This window comes from Brachionichthys hirsutus, chromosome 2, assembly GCF_040956055.1.
Source record: "Brachionichthys hirsutus isolate HB-005 chromosome 2, CSIRO-AGI_Bhir_v1, whole genome shotgun sequence".
NCBI classification, from domain to species: domain Eukaryota; kingdom Metazoa; phylum Chordata; class Actinopteri; order Lophiiformes; family Brachionichthyidae; genus Brachionichthys; species Brachionichthys hirsutus.
In genome coordinates this window covers 5299621-5314659 of record NC_090898.1, presented here as the reverse complement: position 1 = coordinate 5314659, position 15039 = coordinate 5299621, and the positions used below count along the sequence as shown (strand labels likewise).

The 15039-nt window shown below is 39.3% G+C and overlaps 2 protein-coding genes across 2 annotated transcripts; both read right to left on the bottom strand.

Moving 5' to 3' along the window:
• Positions 1 to 789: 789 nt before the first annotated feature.
• Positions 790 to 6390, bottom strand: LOC137904452 (neurexophilin-2-like). Its single transcript, XM_068748636.1, has 2 exons — positions 6313 to 6390; positions 790 to 1632 (listed from the first exon to the last, which is right to left on the bottom strand). Exons 1-2 carry the CDS (start codon positions 6388 to 6390, stop codon positions 790 to 792), a joined length of 921 nt encoding a protein of 306 aa, XP_068604737.1.
• Positions 6391 to 7914: 1524 nt separating this feature from the next.
• Positions 7915 to 14225, bottom strand: stac3 (SH3 and cysteine rich domain 3). The gene is made up of 13 exons (XM_068748173.1): positions 14014 to 14225; positions 12233 to 12273; positions 11825 to 11903; positions 10969 to 11122; positions 10765 to 10862; positions 10553 to 10613; positions 10290 to 10387; positions 10050 to 10119; positions 9763 to 9824; positions 9529 to 9611; positions 9335 to 9386; positions 9109 to 9246; positions 7915 to 8940 (listed from the first exon to the last, which is right to left on the bottom strand). Exons 2-13 carry the CDS (start codon positions 12238 to 12240, stop codon positions 8833 to 8835), a joined length of 1011 nt encoding a protein of 336 aa, XP_068604274.1. The 5' UTR covers positions 12241 to 12273; positions 14014 to 14225; the 3' UTR covers positions 7915 to 8832.
• Positions 14226 to 15039: the final 814 nt, after the last annotated feature.

The window sequence follows — 15039 nt, the reverse complement described above, 5'->3', positions numbered from 1 at the left end:
ATTTACATTTAGTAAAGAGATGGAGATCGAGGGTGAGAGCCACTAATGTCGATGAAAGTGGATCTGTGTATAGGAATAAATAAATGAATACATTCAAAACGAAATATACTCACCTGTAGGGATTTCCCATAATGACAGTGAGAGCATGTCTGTGACAAGCTGGGGAATCTGGGAAATAAAACTATTCAAGTTTCAAGGTTTTAAGGTAAGATCAGGTCTGGAGAGAAACCGAGTTCAAGCAAACGCAGGTAATGTCACAACAACAGAAAAGAAAAGACTAGCCTTCATCTCAGTCTCTGTTAGTTATATGATGAAGGGCCGTCTCAATAATTGTCTCTGTAAAAGCAAAAAAAAAATATTTCATAGTAAGAATTTCTTTTTTATATCAGTCTGTGTGTCAAAAAACTGCAGATAATTTGATCAATAAATCTGTTTTGTATTATTAATGAACTAAGAAGTCACATTTTTTCAAATAATGAATATCAAATTAAACATTTACAGCTATCATTTATATATATATATATATATATAAGACAAAAGTCACATCATGGATCAAGCCACTGCTTTTTTAGGCAGATTTGTGTCTCTGAAAAGCTCAAAATGCAAATGTTCTAAATCTTGATATTATCGAGTGCTGCTGTTAACGCACTAACATGAGCTTGGCTCAAAATGAAATAATGTGTTTTTAAACATCATATAAAACCTGTCCATCTTAAACCTTAATGAAGCAAATGATTTTAAAGCATTGAAAATGTGGTGTTTGATATTTATCTTTCACTTCAGAATCCGTCATCCGAAGTGCTGCTGGTTCTGCTCTGACTGAAAGTTGTGGTCGGGGCAGACCTTCTGCACCAGCCTGTAATCGGTGCCAGTGAAGGCGATGAAGATGCATATGACCTTGAAAGGCTTGGCGCAAATCCAGGCTGCCTGGGACTGGGTGTTCTCTGAGTAGCAGGTCTGCTCTGGGTCATACATGCAAGGCTTGGGCTTCTTTGACCGGTTGGTTCTTTGGTAGTCAATGCGGCAGTTGAGTTCAGGCACCGTCATGACATCCTGCTGTTGTCTCTGCTGCTCTGGAGGTGTGGGACTGGTGGACTGAGGTGGACTCTGGAACTGGGACGCCAGATCTGGAACCATGACTGCAGTTTTACCATGAATGCCTTGAGCCATTGAATCCAAAGCCTCCCATCCCACAGCTTTGGAAGGCGGCACGATGCTGACGGATATGTTACCCAGACGAGACGAGTTGTGGCGGAAGTAGACGCTGAATGTGCCGTTGATGTGGTCCACAATCTTTCCTGTCACCAGGAGGCTGAACTTCAACGTTTTCACGTTAAAGTAAAAATCGCCCCAACCCAGGATCTTCTTGGCCTTGGGTACGGTTTTCACGGGAGGTTTGGACTTGAGAGGAGGACGGTACAGATACTGGTCCAGAGCTTGTGAGACGTTTTGAGGCCATCCGTATGGGCCAAGGGAGCCATAAGCAGGTGTTTTGTGTTTGGTGGCGATGATCTGTAAGTCTTTGGAGATATGTTTGACCTTCAAGGTGGCTCCACCAACACCTCCTCTTCCTCCTCCTGTCTCTCTCCATTGCTGGCTCTGAAGGTTTATGGGTTTAGCTGTTTCTTGGACCTGTGAGAACAAAACAGAAACTAATCATACCTGATAATAAAGCTGCAAGGTGTGATTTGTGGGACACACAAAGAAAATACTTTTTCTGAATGTACAGGGCAAAATTAAAATCCTGTATTTAACTACCGGTACTAATAGAATGTCACGTTGCGCTCTATGCAGCTTTAGATATAAGTTTGTCTCAGATTTCTGGCGGGACCCAGCAAAGTGGATGAGAAAGGAGCCTCACTTTTCTTCAATCTTCAAAAATTGTGGAATAAATGAGTGAGACTAGGGTTTTTATTAAATGGCTGCCTTTGGGATACCATAACATTCTAGAACAGGCATGGGCAAACTAAGGCCCAGGGGCCATATGCGGCCCGTTGGGCTATTTAATCCGGCCCGCCGAACTTGTCCAAATTATATCATTAAATTAAGTTTTATTATAATTAAACCCCAATCTTTGACCTTTTCCCTGTAATGCTACCTGTAAAAGGCCAAATCCTTTCATGTAATGGCTTTTACACATCATTTATATTAGCTCACACAAACACTCCATCCATCTGTTCCTCGCCCGGCCCCATTAGAACCCATTGTGGCCCGCGAGTCAAAAGGTTTGCCCACCCCTGTTCTAGAAGGTGCAATAAATAAAAAAGAATCCCTGAATCGGCCCCATTATCCAGAACCAGGATCTCTCTCTGTAACAAGCAACAACTGCCAACGCTGAATGCAACACAAGCATCGCAGGACGTTTTGTGCACTGTCGAAGGCGACAGCAGACACAGGAGAGAAAAGAGAAGGCTCTGCATCAGCAGGATGACCCCCATCAAAGGACAGTTTCACTGTAGTCACATTAAGTAAACAATCGATTCAAATAATCATGCTGTGATGTTGGGAGCTCTCAATCAGAAATGGCTGCGATCAATAGGTCAACTCCTTCAGGCAAGGACTGCAGAAACGCATTCACACAGAGAGTCAAATTTAGATTGCCATTAACACATTTTAATTTAGAAGCTCTCGTTCACTCCTTTGTTAAAACATTCAGTTCTCATTTCAGTGGAACCTTCAAGCAGACAAAATCCATGGGCTGATTAATCAATACACTTGGAAGACAGAGGAACGCGACGAAACACAGACCGCTGTAAAAGACAGCAATGAAATAGTATACATTCATAGTAGTATACAAGCTGCAAAACGTTATCAGAAACGTTTTAGAAAATTCCCTCTGACTCATCGTCACCCTGTTAAATATCTGAGTTTCTTAAATGTATCTTGCCTACATGCTTCATGCACACGATTACCGCCTGGATACACGATCTCACTAGTATTTCATTGCAATGGTTTGTTCGCTAACTTATCTTCATTACTCTTCTCTGTGTCTGTACATTCTCCCCATTCCAGTTAGTGCATGTCATGTTTTCTGATGTGCACTCTAATGGGCTGTGTCTCCTACTATAAATATGCTCACTGTCTAAAATGATAGTTTAGTGACTGCAGATTTTTTGCACACGTTTTGCAGCAAATACGCATGCAGCTTTTAATGTTATTCAAAATGCCTCTCAGAAATCTGTCTGTCTGTCTGATAGCAACATAACTCAAACAGTTTCAGACAGATCTTGCTGAAATGTTTAGGAAATATTGGGAACGTTACCAGCATCAGATGATTACATTGGTGACAATTCAGGGGAGATACTGGATCTGGATCACTTTGAAATTTATCTTACCACCAAATTTCATCTGGATTGTAAAACAAAAATGGGGGTACACTTGTGTTTTGGGCTACTGTGCATTTAATATTAGAGATAGAGATTTTTAACAACAGCAATAGCTGAGTCAATTCCACATTGGAGCATGTCAACAGATTAGTTCTATCTTTAATCGGGGTAAATGTTCACAACAAAGCGATTTTGTTTTTGGACACTTTCAACAATATCTCTCCTCCACAAAGGAGGTTCTCTTTTTGCTGGCCTTTACCAAGACACTGTGGAATCAGTAGTGGACAAACGGATTTGTTGTATCTTCCAAAGCTATGGATCTAGATCCAGAAGAATCTGCCATTACTGAAAGTGTGCTTTTAGTGAATAACTAATAATGATATCAATGTGACTCCAATGGTTAAAGGTTTGTTTTCATGGTTAAAGAATCTAAAAATATGGATAAAATAAATGTAGGACCATTATTTATGATGTAAATCACAATATAGGGGGACTGAGGTGCTCGGCGTAGGTCTGTGCTCTCCGAGTGCTTTTCTAGATTTTGTATTTTATTTTATTATTTTTTAAATATGTGTGTAAATAAAGTAAGACTGAAAATTAAGTCTGTAGATTGCTGAAGCAGCTTATTATAAGTGTAGCGGCCACATGTTGTTGTTAGGATTTAGTTGCTTGGATCCTAATAAATCCAGTTTCTGCTAAGCTTGTTTTTGTGACTGATTTTCCTGAGAGATTCTGCACATCTGACATTCTGCGCTGGGATGTGTTTGAAAGTAATAATTGTGTAGATATTAGATATTAACAAACGTTTGTTGAGAAAGACGGGTGTATAAAAACTCTCAGAGTTCCTTTTTTTAAGCAGTGTTAATGTACTGTAAATAATTAAACTGTTGCCTTCAGAAAACAGGGAAATGACTTCAGGAAAAAAACTAAAAATAAAAAGACACCTCTGTGCACCTGTTAGGATTCCATCATAATAATTTGTCAGGTACACGGAGGTTTAAAGTTGTTCTCACCCTAATTTCTGAATAAACAGCTCACTGGATGTCATTATTTTGCATCAACAAGTGGGATTCATATAATCCCGAACCATCCTGGTCCTGTTTGCCGATGCGTACCTTCTCCAGTAACCAAGTGAGCTCCAGCTATGCCTATTGTTGCAAGAATCTCCAGCTATGTGCTGTTCTCACCTAGCCTAATTGGAGCCCACTGTGTGACAGTCTTGTCATTGGCTCTGTGTCACGATGACAGCACAGACACCGCAACTGAGCAACATTTGTGGAGGAGATGCGAGCCAAACACCTGCACAAGAGCACCTGCAGAGGTAACAAATAAAACCTCAAGCAATAATTACATTTTAACAACAGAAAGTAATTTCATTTAAAGGACTTGCCATTGGCTATTAAAAGCCTTCAAGTGTCAGGTTTCCTAAGAAAAAAATGACAATGAATAAAAAAAAATTAAGAAACACATTTTCAAATCAACTGCAGTGTTATTTAGTTCAAGTAATGACACACAACTTTAAGTTGCCTTAGGCCTTCGACGTGTCGTCTTCAGCTATGGTTCCAGTCATGCAGCAAGGTTAGGAAGTAAAACTGAAGACAGGAGAGCAGGTAAAATCATTATTCACCTTTGCCCCCAAGGCAGTCTAACATAATGAGATACAGGTTTTCCTTTCTGAGTCTGAATGTAGAATACCAAAATACATCAGAATAAAAGACCAACTGGGAATTTCATTCCTTGAAAAAAACAGCCTGTCTCAAACATTCAGAACATCTTCAAAATGGGACGCTTCATGTCAGATCTCAAATCAGTAGACAGTAGAGTCTTTAGCAAACGTCAAAACTTCTTACTGCAGTCACATCTGAGCAGAAGTCCCCTAATTGACCCTAACTAGTTCTTAAAAAAACATTTTTTAATGATGTTTCCCATTCATCGAGTCTCACCCCGTTCCTTTAAACCGGCCATAAAACTAAACTACGGAAACTTCCTTCCATCAGGAGAAAATACAGTTGGTCCTCGCTTAACAACGCACCTGTTTAACAACGAGTCAGAGTTACGATGGGCATCCCGAAATTCAAAAGTGCATGTTTAGCAACTAGGAATTTGTGTTACAACGAGCAGAATGCACTGGCTGTGAGTGAGTACGTACATATGTAAAGTATAAATAGCCTACATACACATATGCAAAAACATTTTTTTATTCATTTTCATGTCCTCTTTATCCGCCTTGTGGGTCCCGGGTGCTGCTGGATCCTATCCCAGGTTTTCTATGGGTGAAAGGCGTGGCACACCCTGGAAGTGTCGCCAGAGCTTCGCGGGGGGGCTTTGTTTGGAACATAACTCCGTCGTTGAGTGAGGACCAGCTGTAATGCAAGCAGAGAAAATACCTCCCAACGGTTTTACATTTAGTGTAGCTGATCGGTCGCATTCCTTCTATATTATTTTATTTATTTATTTTGCAATTCTGGAAAATGTGAAAAAGCATTCAATCTTGAAAATGTTGAAGAAAATGAAAAAAAGAAAAATACAAATAAAATTCCTGGATCCACACCGTATTTTAACGGGACACTTACTGTCTAGTTCACCATAATTCTATGTATTTTGGAACCTGTCCAGTAGTTATTGATTAATCCTGCTGATTGAAACAAATGGCAGCAGTAAAAACCTTAAAACCCATTGGCAACTTAAAACAGAACTCTGCTTGATTATGCTGCATGAACTTTACACTGTAGAAATGTTGCTGTAAACTCAACAGAGAGAAATGTGAACAGTGTTCTGCTCTGTTAATGTCATAAGATGACGTGCTGCAGATTGCACAAGGGAATTTGAAATGAATTTAATTATGATCCCTTTGTTGCACATATTACACCGTATATATTCAGAATGATGGCATTCCCCAGTGCCACAGAAAAAGTATCTTGTGTTAATATTGAGCAACAAATCCTCAGAGCAGAGCACAGCGTGGCTGTTAGACGATCGTACTCACCGCTGAAGGGAGAAGACACAGACAGGTGACGGCAAAGTTCAAATAGAGAGCCCTCATCTTGCAGCAGTGCTTCTGCATCCAGACAGCAGACTGTCTGCGTGGCAAAGTGAACTGGTTGGTGATTTACTGAGTCAAAGCTTACGCTCACTACCAAAGTGGAGAACACACAACATTCCGCAGTGAAACACTCAACAGTCCCCAAGACCTGAGTGAATGCTCAGCTCAGTGCTCCTTCGCCCCCACCATCGCACTCTCTCTCTCTCTCTCTCTCCCCATCTTTTCCTCCTCTCCCTACGCCTCAACTCATACTTGCAGAGAGAAAGAGAGAGACTCCTCACTTACCCACTCATTTTCACCACCTGGCTGGCCCTTATTATGACTCATCAACCCGGGGAAAGGTGCTCCCAGGCAGGCACAGTTTTGACAGCACTCCCTGCTGTCCCTGCATACTTTAGCTACAGGGAGGCTGACAAAACTGACAAGGGCTCTCTCTGGGAAATATAAAAACCACTGACAAGTCTGGTGAGATGCTGCCAAAGCATCAGCCTATCACTGGAATTTCAAGCCAACAAATCACTCCATGAACTAACCAACCACACACAACCCTCTAACAAAGCTTGACACCCTGTATTAGTGTTCATAAGCATGTGAAGTTAACTGGAGGCTAATTGGCATGCCTTGTGTATTTTCATTTCAAGAACCCCTGGAGTATATTCTAAACTGTATCAGGTTTCAGGACATTTCTGATTACATCATATGTCCTATTACAAAATAATTGCTACAATGGTTAAACTGCATTTTAAATGTGTGGTGGATAATGCAAATAGTACATTAAAGATTCTTATATAATTTGAGGGGAAAAGTGGCAAGAAAAAACAATTAAATACATCCAGACAGACAGACAGACAGATAGATAGATAGAGATAGATAGATAGATAGATAGATAGATAGATAGATAGATAGATAGATAGATAGATAGATAGATGACAGACGAGGGGTACATAGAAGATACATGGACGTAGTGAGGGAGGACAGGAGAGTGGCTGGTGTTGGGGAGGACGATGCAAAGGACAGGGTGAAGTGGAGACGGTTGATTTGCTGTGGCAACCCCTGACGGGACAAGCAAATATATTAGAAGTAGTAGTAGTAGTACAGTATTTTCTGAACTTTAAGACACACTTTTTTCATAGTTTGGCTGGTCCTGCGACTTATACTCAGGTATGACTTATGTATATTAAAATATGTACAGTAAATCCCCAGATATCCGCGGTTCCAACTTTTGTCTCCAAATCGCCTGTAGGTGGAAGCAATGCGCCAGCAGCTCAAAGTGCGTAAATAATTACAAAAGGTGAAGATGAATCCGAGTTTTCAGCTGCCAGTCTTCAGCTTAAACTTGACAGTAAGCTTTATATAACTGAAGAGCAGCACCAAATGGTAGCTGTACTGCCGATTGGTCAATGTATTAATCTCCAACAACAGCTGCATTTCTCTGACATTTATTGTTTGAAATTATTTGTTACTCCTTTTAAAATACATTTAAAATAACGTTTCAGAGTCTTGTAATTGCACTTCAGATTTAATATTTAAAACATTCATATCGGAGTCATTTGGGTATTTAATTATGGAGGACCAAAACTGCCACAATTAAAAAATAAATATAAATGAAAAAAAATAATATATATATATATATATAAAAATACTTAGGACTGATTATTAGGGCCACACTTATAAAAATTTTATATAAAATATATTGTTTTATATTTTTGTATTTATATTAACGTTTATTTATTTATGTGTATATACATATATATTTTTTTCCCCATTTATATTTATTTTTTAATTGTGTCAGTTTTGGTCCTCCATATTTAATCAGCAACTAGTGCAAATATTTGAAACCATTTCAAAGAGTATTGATTGTATTGTGCAAGCCTGATCTTGTATGTTTTGTGATTTGCATTCTCATTCCACTCACGACAAAACAAATAAATCATCTGAGCTCATAGCAACTTTTCACTGTACATGAAATTGTTTTAGAAAACTTAATGATAAGTTATTGATCCTTTCTAAAGCTTCACCAAAAACACAATCCAACAACTGTGTCCCACAAACAAAGTGCAGTATCTCTAATTTAGCAAAATTAACCTTTATTGCCAGGCATTTTAGCTCAGATGGTTAGAGCATGGTGCTATTAATGCGAAGGCCACAGGTTTGATCAATGTACGGGCCAAGTTCTTTAAGGTGGTGCGGTGGGTAGTGCCATTGCCTCACAGCAACAAGGTTCTGTGTTCAGTTTGTATGATCTTCCTGTGTCTGCATGGATTTTCTCCATGTTCATGTTCTCATGGATGCCGTTATTTTATGTGACTTTATTGAAATAAAGTCACAAAAATGTCAGCTAGAAATTTTTGCAGATACCACACTTTGCCTTTGTTGGACAGCTGTAGAAAGTTACTGAAAGATCTTTCAGAAAGTCTCTTTTAGAAAGTGACATCCATGCGCTGCCAACATAGAAAATGTTTTTTATGCCACAGTGATCTCCTCCAGCAGGTCAGCAGGGAAGTAGCCCAGCTTTCGGCCTGTGCTGACCTTCAAGTAGCCACCTTTCTCATCTCCTTTCTTCACCACAATCTGAAACACAGGGTGATGACATCATGACTCAACATCAGTATCATCTTGGTACGTGCCATTCATATGCAGCATGTGTTGTAAATGGGCAAGGAGTTTATATAATGTTGTATTTTATATTGTTAATATTCTTGATTTAAGTTTCCAATCAAATAAAGTGGGTTTATTTACTTGATCTTTCTTCAGCGTGATTTGTCCCATTTCTCGATTTCCAACAAAGGAGCGTGTCACCTTAAAAACCCTCTCAGCTGCACGGACCTTTATGAGGTAGTTGGTGGGGAAGTAGCCAGTTTTGTCCCCCATTTTCCCCTGAAAACAGAGTGAAAAGACTTTGACTCTATCCTCCACAGTTTCAAACAGTGCTAACTGAATTATGAAATGGTGAATTTGGACGCACCCTCCACCACTCTTCATTGGAGTCATCCAGCACTGTGATGCGATCACCTGGGCTAGAACACAAACTCATCAATCACTGCACTACGCTTCATACACAGAGAAGCACGGTGTAAAATCTGTTGCTTTAATTGAGGGGAAAAAAACGAATGCGTTCAATCAGTGCATGTTGGTAATATTTGCATCTTTCAAACTTACTGGAAGTCCAGGTCATCTTTTTCTATGGCCTTGAAGCGGTAGAGAGCCAGGTAATAATGGGATTGGGAAAATGTACCCTTAGTCTGTGAAAAAGAAAAAGAAAAACCAGCACAGATGCTTCAGCATAAGGCAGGTAAAGCAGATAAAGCACAACCATGCAAACGACACTACAGCCGCTGTTACCGGGCAGAATTTCTATTTGTTGCTTGAGTGTAAAACTGAACTGTCATCAACCTTTTCTCTGATCTTGTCATCTGCTTTGTCTCCTCCTTTCTCCTTCTTATCATCAAGCTTCCCTGTATGAACATCAGAGTCATCAACAGATTCCTTGCTTTTGATTCGCTTCAACATTGAGAATGCACCGTTTAATTTTGTTTTTACTGTGTGAGGTGGAAACACCCTTGTTTTTTTTAGTAACTGTGTTTTGTTCTGTTGTTTTTTATTTTTTTTTATTTTATGACAACATCTAGAATCGTTTGTAGCACTCGGAGCATCTAATCTTCACTTTGGTTTCTGCGCACCTTCCCCTCCCTCCTCGTTCTCCTTGGGCTGTTGATTTTCCTCTTCTTCTTCCTCCATCATCATCATCATCTAGTAAACAAACATTCAGAGTTGTACACAAATGTCAGGCTTAAGTCATTGCAAAACATTTTATTGGCCAAATTTCTCTACTGTTGTTAAAGAACGAGTGAAAGGTATGTAAAGACATTAGTGTTGATTTCAGAGTTTTATAAAAAAAAACACACACATTGTATGCTCACATTTTTTTTATCGTTTTCATTCTTTTTGCGCTCCTTGTTTGCCATGATGACCCCGACCCGCAGGGTGTCAAAGACGGGGTCATTCCGGTTTGGGTTATCTGAGTGAAGACAGCGTGGTCAGCCACATCATTTGATACTATTACCGGTACTCAGAACGGAGTCATACACTTTAAAATGTATTATATTTTATTAACAGAGATTTAAAAGTATTAGAAAGTTGAGACCCATTAGAATACATGAGACACATCATTCAGTGGACTCACTTGGATCTGGTTGGTCACTGCTGTATAGCGGGGAGCTGTAGGCCCTTCTGAAGCCAGGGGGCTACAGCAAACAAATGGAGGATTCAAAATGTTCAACCTTTTTAGATCTAAGTATCTATCCTGACTGAAGTAGTGTGTATTTTAGGCACCTACTGTAGTTTAAATCCTGTTAATTTTTAATAAAGCATGGGAGCAGAAGGAACTGGACTCACAATTTTTCCAAAGCACCTCTGGAACTCAACATAGGACTGACATGAATGGTGGATGTTGGTCTTGCAGTTTTTGCACCTCAGGGCAAACTTGTTGTTCACTAAAAAAAGAAAAAAGAATTTAGGAACAGCAATTGTGTGAATGAGCAACTACAATTGCTTCAGTTTACGTCGGTTTTTATTGACGACATTATTTCTGATACATACAGACTATCATTCGAGCACAGACATCACAAAACTTGGGTTTCTTGCAGTAGTGGTCCTTGAACTTGTGGGGTTTGTCGTTCACTCGGACAACAGGATCTACAGGTTCTGGTTCCTTCTCCTCCACCTCCACCTCCTCCTCATATATGAAATAGACCTGGACACGCAAAGGCCATATCATATTAAAAAAAATTTATTCTGTGAATTTGATAATGTGGCCAAAATTAATGTGAAGGATATTATTCAAGATTCAAGATTCAAGATTCAAGATACTTTATTGTCATTATGCGAGCATAATAAAATCGTGAGAAGGCCCACGGCTTAAGGCACACAATGTGTATTGTGTGGGGATAAAAACAGACTCCTGCTAATATTTCAGATACCGAATATTGCCCATATGCTATCTTGGCTATTAGAAAGGGACAGTGTTACTGGCTCTCTATGATGCAGATGTTGCATCATGCAGTGTTTTGTCCTATAGGAATGACCGGGTTGAATAATCATGTACCCACATAAATTCATGCTGAGTCAGGACTGCATTTTTTTTTTATGCCTTGCTAATTCACGGCACTGTTCTATCGACATGCTAATATAATTATTTATGTTATGTCGTTTGACATTTTCAGTCCATTTCGTTACCTATATAAGTACTGTACTTCTCCAAACCTACAGGGATTGTCCCTCGCATATCTTGCAGTGACTTGATCCTGCGGAGAATAAATGGCAGAAACACTAAAGTCGAGTCTTATATTTATCTAACTGATGCCACACTGTGTTCCTGTCCCAGCTGGTGGCTATTTTAAACTGGCCGGGAATGGCACTGCCAACAGCGGGGGCTCGACATGGTTCTGTCACTCACAGTGTCTCCGTCTTCTTTCACTACGTTGTCAGGAGCTGGAGGGTTGTCATGAATATCCACAGAGTGTTTGTCATCCTCCCTGATGCACATACACAAAGAACAAAACGATGTGAGATCAAGTCAGGATGCTCCCCATGATTCATTTCTGTTGAAAAGTGTTTCCTTTCTTTTGAACTTCAGCCCTTGTCCGTCAGGTAGAGAACATGTTATTTCTAAATGTGACATTTGAACATTAAAATCGATATTAATCAAATGAGCATGGAACTCTTTCATCATTACTGTGCTAGAATATTGTGTACAAACTCATACGTTGGGAGGCTTCTCTGTCTGGACAGTCAATGATTGGACGGGAGGCGTGTGACAGAGGTAAAGAGGCAGACCAAGCAATGAGTCAGGAAATGTACTCACAGATCCATGGCGATTGGTGGATAATGCTAGCACCTCTTCACCTACAAAGGCATAGATATATTCATTTATCAAGTGTTTTTGAAGGTCTACAAAATGTTTCATCTGCTTCCATTAATTGATAATTAGCTCTTCTCAATGCTGACAAACGTAAGAAAACCATAGAAGTTCAGTGCCAGCAGTAGTAAAGATGAATATGTAGGTAGCAAAGCGTAGGGAATTCCCTTACGAAAGCTTGATTTTATCATAGCTCTGATGAGATTTCTCCCATTCCCCTCCCCTCTTTTTTTCTGAACCCTTGTGAAAAATATATTGCAAATTGTAAAACTGCCTTCTTCTGAAACTGTTTGAAAGGTCAACACTATAGGAACACATATTTGACTCACGGCTAGCAGTTTGACTTACTGAACACGATAAAGACATACTGAGCTTCTACTCTGTCCTCTTTGTTTTTCTGTGGACCATCAATTAACTGTAAAACTACATACCACACTCTACTGTGCGTAGATGGTATACTTTTTGGGTCAGGCAAAACTTCTTATTATCGCTCTATATAAGAGGTAAAATAAATAACCAATAAATCAATTACATTTTTTATTTTCCATCATGGTGTCAATAATTTATCAGCATATGATAAAAAAAGTATAGTTTGATAGTATAGTTGATTCCCTTTCATAGCTCTTCATAAATCATGTAAGCCATAGCAAAATCAACAATCAGCATGTTCATATATTTTATTTTGACTGAAATTAGCATCCAGTTTAAAAAATATAATCTATTACCGGTATATGTATCACTTCAGGATGATGATTAAAAAAGCAATACAAGGAAATGTTGGATTTGTGATGTAGAAACCTTTTTGATCATTACATTGTTTTGCTTTTTGAAATCACATAGCGACAAATACAGCGACACTTTGTTATCGTTGGTCTGTATGAACACTACACATATGGATAATACGTTGGGGTTGTTTCTATTTTGCTTCCTGTATTTTAATATAAAATAAATCTGTGTGAACTATATTTGAGTCTATATTATGTATGCTGTGTTTATTAATGATTAAATGATGTTGCTGTATTACCACAATATAAGCTAAAACAACAACAACCTGTTTGTAAACCTGCAAACACTGATAAAATGATGTCCTATTAATTTGAGGGAAAACTACAAATGCCCCAAATATTGGAGGAAATAGTAGGACACAAAAAGCATATCAGTGCTCAAAATGTAAGAACACAGCAATGAGATACATACATTTTAAAGCCCCTACATGACATGATATTTTAATCTGTAGTCCTGATCAAATCTGAAATGTTTGGACCGACAGGTGGATGGATCATCGATGGTAACCCTCTATAGCCTCTTTTGGTACGTGCAAAATATAAATGGTGAATTATATTGTATGACAATAATTGAGAAGACAACTGTTCAGATTTCATTGTAAATGTACCAAGTGTACACACATATTGGACCATTGGCGTCGTCTGTTCCCTTGACACAAACTATTCTAGGCTCGTGAAATTCAATATCATCATGGCTAAATCTGTTTTCTTCTGCCAGTCAGGAAATGAAGAGCAAAATTCTAAAACTCCTTCTTCTAAGACTTCAGTAACAAAATCAATCTTTGGGAATTGGTGAAGCATTTACCATGAGTATGTTTTCAGCAAAATAAATGTTACTGGCTTGTTAAAACTGAACTAAATAAAGTGAATTTAATACTTTTTGTCATGCAAACACGTTTTTAGTGAAATACCACCAAGCTTCAATTTTGCACTCGAACTTACCTGTTGTCAAAATTCAAACCGCTTAGAGGAAAAGATCCAATGTCTCTGTTACTGTGTCCTTTGTCTGCAGAAGTTTACCGGAGCGCTGAGTCTGTCCAGCCGGCCGACCCACCTGCCTCCTTTCTTCAGGCCCTCAGGATTATTTGCCAACACCAGCACAGTGGGGGCAACTCCTTTTCAACTGTATTGTCTCTTAAGGTGATTTCCAAAGTGCTCCGGCAGAAGCATATGTCTATTTTTATGGACTTACCGATGACTTTGAATGTGTGTTTGTGCGTTGGCCAGACCGAGCACTCATGTGTCAAGATGACTGTTTGCGACAGCTGGGGGCCTCAGACTCAGTACCGACGCTGAAGGGAAATCAGATACGTTCTCTCCCCCCTGTCCCCTTTACACATACAGTATATATACACACCTCTTCTCCTTGTCCCACAGACAACAGAAACACACAGACACACATGCACACTGTTTACTGTCATATGTTAAGACCAAGGACACTACAGAAATTTGTGTTGCTTTTGAGCATATTCTCTCTCAATTCGAATTAGGGCTGCATTATGTCTGTGTATAAGAATATCCGTGGCTGTGTTCTAGGACAGCAGCTACAATCTAATTATAGGGCTTTGAAGCTCTGAGGCTGAGTTGATATACTGTACATGGTAGATGTGTTTTAGCCCACTGTAATATTAATTCAGAATACATTTATTCTGGATTAACAAGGTTCTGGATTAGCAGTCAGGTAGAAGTGAAATCGTGATAATAAAAACGATGTGCTTTGTGCGCATATAATAGGTATCCAGATTTGTTTTAATGTGTGTGTGCGTGCGTGCGTATTGCAGACATGTAGTCCGGGCATTTTGCTTTTCTGTCATCATCATGTCCTCTATCAAGGAGCTCCGCTCTGACGTCTGTCTGGAACACTACAAAGGCCCCGTTGCATGACGGGTACAACACTCCACGGGCATTCAGTGCGCATGTGCGACCGAAACCTCCATTATTATTTTTTTTGCTCGGAATTTGTAAGAA